General features: G+C 36.4%; 1 protein-coding gene across 17 annotated transcripts in view; it reads right to left on the bottom strand.

The window, feature by feature from the left end:
• The window catches only part of DENND4A (DENN/MADD domain containing 4A), an 80,370-nt gene that overhangs the window by 59,552 nt on the left and 14,556 nt on the right, over positions 1-6,262 (bottom strand). For all 17 annotated transcript variants that reach the window (XM_015568497.1, XM_015568486.1, XM_015568487.1 and 14 more), the window contains one exon: positions 3,314-3,563. In XM_015568497.1, the coding sequence (XP_015423983.1) occupies positions 3,314-3,563 (250 nt within the window). The remainder of the gene's footprint in view (positions 1-3,313; positions 3,564-6,262) is intronic.

Raw genomic sequence — 6,262 nt, 5'->3', positions numbered from 1 at the left:
TCCATGGTGTAAATGTGCCAAAGCTTTTTTACCCACTCATCTACTGATGGGCACTTGGGCTGTTGCCAGATCTCAGCTATTGTAAATTGTGCTGCTATAAACACAGGGGTGCATATGCTTCAGATATTTTAATTTATAAAGAAACAAAAAATTACAGGTTTAGCAAAAACCTCATCTTCCACTCCTTTGTGTTCTCCAGAAAGCCAGTGCATTTCATTTACATGCACTTAAAAAATTCTACTGTACAAATATATACATCTATGTGTATGTATTATTGTTTTATGCATTTTAAATTTTACATAAGTGATGATATACTGAATATATACCTTTATGGCTTACTTTTTTACTCATCAACATGTTTTTGAGAATTAGTGGATTTGATCTAATTCCTTCATCTGAACTACTGGATAGTTTTCCATTAATAAATGAATCAGTTTATTTTACCCATTTCTCTACTGATGGTCACTTAGGCTGTTTCCTTTTTTTTTTCCTTTTGGCTGTTACAAATGATGCAATATATTGGCCCCTCATGAAGAAATTTTTCTTGCTTTCTTAAACATTTCCCTACTTTTAAAAATTTATTGATTTGAGAGAGAGGAAGAAGGGGGGAGAGAGGGAGAGAGGGAAAGAAGGAGAGGGGGAGAGGGAGAAATATCGCGCTTTGTTGCTCCCTCCACTTATTTATGCATCCATTGGTTGATTCTTGTATGTGCCCTGACCTGAGATGGAACCACAACCCTGTCATATCAGGACAATGCTCTAAACAACTGAGCTACCCAGCCAGGGCATAAAACATTTTTTCTGTGTCTCCAGGAGATAAATTATTAAATTGTGCTTAGGATATTAAATTATGCTCATCACTGTGTTAGAATTTTGTTCTTATAAATGTTTTAATATTTTTGTATCAAAAGAATGAATGTGTAAAAGTCTGGTGGACATTATGAATGTAAGTCAAACTGGACTTTTAGTTTACCAGGTGAGTAAAAACTTTATAAATAAAGGGCTTTCTATTGAAAAGTCTCAACTCCAGTTCCCAATAAGCCAAATTTCATGAAGATTAAAGAACCTTCAGTGATAACCTTTGTGATGATAACAAGGAAGCTATATGACCATTTGGATATGGCAGAAATCAAAAAGAATATTCTAAAATGAAAAATAGAAGCTCAGAGGTACCGTAAAAATTATGGGGCGCTGGAGGAAAATAACCATTATATCAAAACTAAAAGAGGGTTTTCTAAATTTTTTCACATACAAAGTTCAGCAAAAAAGAAAGCAAGGAATCCATTGTTCCAAAAGTACTTTAAATATTTAACCTATAAACTATCTGTGTTGTGTTAACAAGGCAAAAACATACCTTCCGATGCTTTTATTTTCCCCAGGAATTAGGTACATGATTTAATTGCTTGCTTTGTTAATAACTCCAATTTTCTAAATAAACTTGCTAAATCAAATACTGACATTTTTAAAAGATTGTAAAGCAAGAGCCATTTGCATAGAGTATGAAAAAATACTCTCAATGAATCAAAAACTGAGTAGAGTCCCAAATTTGCCAAGAGTTAGCTGCGTGACTCAAAACTCCTGGACTACATATCCTAAACTACAAATTTTTGCACTTTTGCACCACATGACTGACTATTCCTAAGTTCTCTTCCAGCTCTAAAATATGATTCCATTCTAAATAAATCCAAATCCACATCATTCTTTTTGTAAAATTATGTTTTTATTGATTTCAGAGAGGAAGGGAGAGGGAGAGAGAGATAGAAACATCAATGATGGGAGAGAATCATTAATCGGCTGCCTCCTGCATGTCCCCTCCTGAGGAATGAGCCTGAAACCCCGGACATGTGCCCTGACTGGGAATCGAGCCTTTGACCTCCTGGTTCATGGGTCAACACTCAACCACTGAGCCACACATTAATAATTCTTGAAAACTCTTCCTATATATGTGCTTAATGGGAGGTGGAGAAGTAGAGGAAGGGTTTTTTGTTTGTTTGTTTTTAGGCCAAAGCTGTAAGCAAGGTATAAAAATCATGTAGGAACTTAAAGAATTCAACACACATTTCCTCCTGTACATCAGATTATGTGTTTTTTTTCCTTCCTGGTTTAGAAACCTAGTAGACACATACATTTAGGAAGTCATCCACACATAGCCTGTATTTAGATCATCAAGGTTGTAAGTTTAGATGGTAAAGATAAATGATCTGCAGACTAACCCTTGGAGCATTCCATTGTGTAGAGTTTAGGGCGATGGGAAGACATCAGCAAAGGCATCAGAAAAGGAATGATTGGTGAAGTAGGAGGAAAAAGCAAGAGAGTACATAGAAAAAGACTACATCTTCCCTTTCTGCCACTGTTTCAAGAAGAAATGATCATCTATGCCAAAACCTACTGAAAATAAGATGAAGAACTAATCATTAGGTTCAATAAGAGCAATCTTACCTGGGGGTGGGGAGTGGGTAGGGGCTGGGAGGAGAGGAGTCAACAGGGGGAAATGGGTGATATATGTAATACTATCAACAACAACAAAAATTAAACAAACCACCACCACCACAACAAAAACCAAGAGCAATCTTTGTGGGATGGTGGAGACAAAACCCTAACTAAAGAATTAAGGTAAGGAAGGGGACAAAATATAGTTAAATCTTTGAGACATTTTGTTATAAAGGAGAACAATGAAATGGGGCAATAGATGGTGGGGGGGGATAAGGGGGTCAAGATTTGTAAAGATGGGAGAAACATGGTTTGCATGCAATAGAGAAAAAAAAATTTATGATTCACGAGGAAAATAAGGAGAATTGCTGAAGCCATGTCCTCAAATAGGTAAGGATATGGGATCTAGTGCACAAGTGGAGGGAGGAGTTAACCTTGGCGTAGTGCAGTGGTTGGCAAACTGCCGCTCACGAGCCACATTTGGCTCTTTGGCCCCTTGAGTGTGGCTCTTCCACAAAACACCAACTTCTGCGCATGGGCCACAAAGTTTCAATTGCACTGTACATGCTTGCCCGCACGTGGTATTTTGTGGAAGAGCCACACTCAAGGGGCCAAAGAGCCGCACGTGGCTCGCGAGCTGCAGTTTGCCGACCACTGGAGTGCATTACTTTTGCAATAGGGGAAATTTTTTCAATTAAAAAAGGCTTTTTGCGTAGCTTTTTTTGAAAGTACAACTAAAATACTTTCCTAAAAATAAAATATCCAATACTTTAAAAACATGTTTTTAATTCAGTAATTGTGCTATGATATTTTCCAAGCAAAAATTTTATATTATGGTCTTTTCATCAGTGGCTAATTTTATCAATGCAAAGGAATCACTTACCATACTGTTATTGAGATTCTTGTCAACTTTGCAGAATGTATGTGGTGGACTTTCTCCTTTACTGGGTATAATAATACATATGTCTGTGACAGCCAATGTGTTCTGAGTCATGTTTTCAGAGGCTCTTCGGTAAGTGATATAAATTTTTTGTGATGAGGTACTGCCGCTAATAGTTGCAGGGCGTCCATAGGGAGTACTCTGAATAATTTCACACCCCTGTTTCAATCTTTCTTTCCAGTCGTATAAAACCCTAAAAAAATAAATTAAATAAATAAATACACAAACACAAAGCACCCTCAAATGAAAGGTAATATTATCAGATATCATGAACTGGTCCTTAAATGTAGCCAAGATTTCAATCTTTTTGCAAATTTGAATTGCACAGTCCAATATAAAAATTAAAGGATAACTTTTCCCTACCAAGATTTAAATAATGTAAGAAAAATTCAGATTAACCTTTGTTGACATAAACCACAGGACAGCAATGAATAAGTGCAAAGGTTCCTGTTTTAGCGTTCCATTTAATGGATTTATATATTTATTTTTGTCTCTAAACCCAAGCATCTTCTTGAGAAAAAGCAACTTTGTATTGTGGCCAAAATTAAAATTTTACAAAAAGCTCTTTAACCAGAAGGTAAAGGACCTGCCAACACACTTTTACTTCCAATACTTGCCTCAAGTTTAAGAGATAATTTTAGTCTTTCAAACGAGAAAATAACCTCAAAAGTATAGGGGAAAGACATGGGTTTTCCCCTGCTTCTTTATTGTGGTAAAAATCATAGGCTTTTCATAATGGGAAGGCTAGGCATCCATTCCTTAAGTCTTCTAAATACTATACTTAAAGTACTTTGGGAAACAAAGAAAATGTCATGATTAAATAATATAGTTTAATTCTTTCACAGAATTCACTGATTAGACTTTAAAGCTAAGTCCTTGGCATCAGTAAAAAAAAAATTAAGATCTACTATATTGTGTTTTTGCTATAGAAATGGTTGTAACTGACAATGTCCTCAATAGCAATCAGTGTCCCCTTTCATAAAATCCATTATACAAAGAAAATTTAGTACCAGAAATTGGTCAAATTATGCTTCCTGTTATAATTTTTAAAATATATTTTTTATTGATTTCAGAGATGAAGGAAGAGGGAAAGATGACACATCAACGATGAGAGAGAATCATTGATCGGCTGCCTCCTGCACACCCCCTACTGGGGGGCGAGCCTGTAACACAGGCATGTGCCCTGATAGGGAATTGAACTGTGACCTCCTATTTCATAGGTCAATGCTCAATCACTGAGCCACACCTGCCAGGCTAAATAATTTTTAGTTTCCCTTTTTGTCCTGGCTATCAGCAAACAAACATATTTTTCTGTGGAAAATTCAGAGCTAACTTGGAAGCTTAACCACAGTGACTATGTTTATCCTATTGTTGGCTTAACTGCTTATTCCTCCTTGTCTTTTTGATTTTGCTTTTTTTCTGTTTTGTTTTTCAATCTTAAAAAAAGGTATTGTAACAGAGGAATTACACACATCTGAATTAAAATTCCTACTACTTGTTACTAGTTATACTATCATAGAACAATATAAACAAACAAAATAGAAACAGACCCACAGATACAGTGAACAGACTGATGGTTGCCAGAGGGGAGGAGGGTTGAGGGACTGGATGAAAAAGGTCAAGAGATTGAGAAGTACAACTTGGCAATTACAAAATATTCATGGGGATGTAAAGCACAGCATAAAAAATATAGACAATGATATTGTAATAACTATGTATGGTGCCAAATGGGTACTGGAAGTATCAGGGGGAACACTTTGTAAAGTACATGATTATCTAACCACTATTTTGTACACCTGAAACTAATACAAAATAACAGTGGATGCAATCAGCAGATCAGTGCATTCAAAAATTGTGGTACATTTACATAATGGATTACTACGCCGCTATAAAAAAGAAGCGAGCTTTTACTATTTGCAACAGCATGGATGGAACTGGAGAGTATTATGCTAAGTGAAATAAGCCAGTAGGAGAAAGATAAATATCACATGACCTCACTCATATGTGGGATATAATGATCAACATAATTTGATGAACAAACATAGATCCAGAGACAAATGGCAGGGGAGGGGGGGGGGGGTGGGACACACAAGCTGAATGCTTTGGTAAAGACCAGATAAAGGCAGTTGCTAAAAAATTGTTGTCAAAGTAAGTATAGGTAAGACAAGCATACTTGCCCAGGGTGGGAATGGCTGGGGGGAAGGAAGGGTCAAGTGAGGAAAAAGGAGACATATGTAAAACTTTAGACAATAAATAAAAAAAATAACAACAGTGGATGTAAACTGTAATTGAAAAAATAAAAAAATAAACTAAGATTTAAAAGGCAAGAATGATGTCATATTCTTCACAATAACAAACATATAAGGGCAGCTATAAAAGTAGTTGTTCATTTCAGTTCAAGTCCTTTCCTATTCCAGAATCCTTCCTAAGCTTGGAAAATTCCTCATCTCTACTCTAGGGAACTCCAACACCCAAATGAGAATCTGCAACAGTGCCTTCATTTTATCCACAAGCTAAAATTCTGATGATAGTCAGTGGTCATAGGAGCAACTTACCTAATCAAGATTTAACAGCTGGTTTACTTTCTTTCTTTTTTAAAAATTCTTTATTGTTTAAAGTATTACATATAGTATTACAGATGTCTCCTTTTCCCCCCATTGACCTCTCCCGGCCACTCTCACCACCTCCCCCGCCCACCACCACCCAGTGTCTGTGTCCATCGGTTATGCTTATATGCATGCATATAAGTCCTTTGGTTGATCTCTTACCACCCCCTCTTCCCTCTGAAACCAAATCCTCCCCTGCCTTCCCACTGAAGTTTGGCAATCTGTCTGATGTTTCTCTGTCTCTGTATCTGTTTTTGCTCATCAGTTTATAATGTTCATTCTATTC

Source organism: Myotis davidii, unplaced genomic scaffold (genome assembly GCF_000327345.1).
Source record: "Myotis davidii unplaced genomic scaffold, ASM32734v1 scaffold461, whole genome shotgun sequence".
Taxonomy (NCBI): Eukaryota; Metazoa; Chordata; class Mammalia; order Chiroptera; family Vespertilionidae; genus Myotis; species Myotis davidii.
This window is presented reverse-complemented; position numbering and strand designations above follow the sequence as displayed.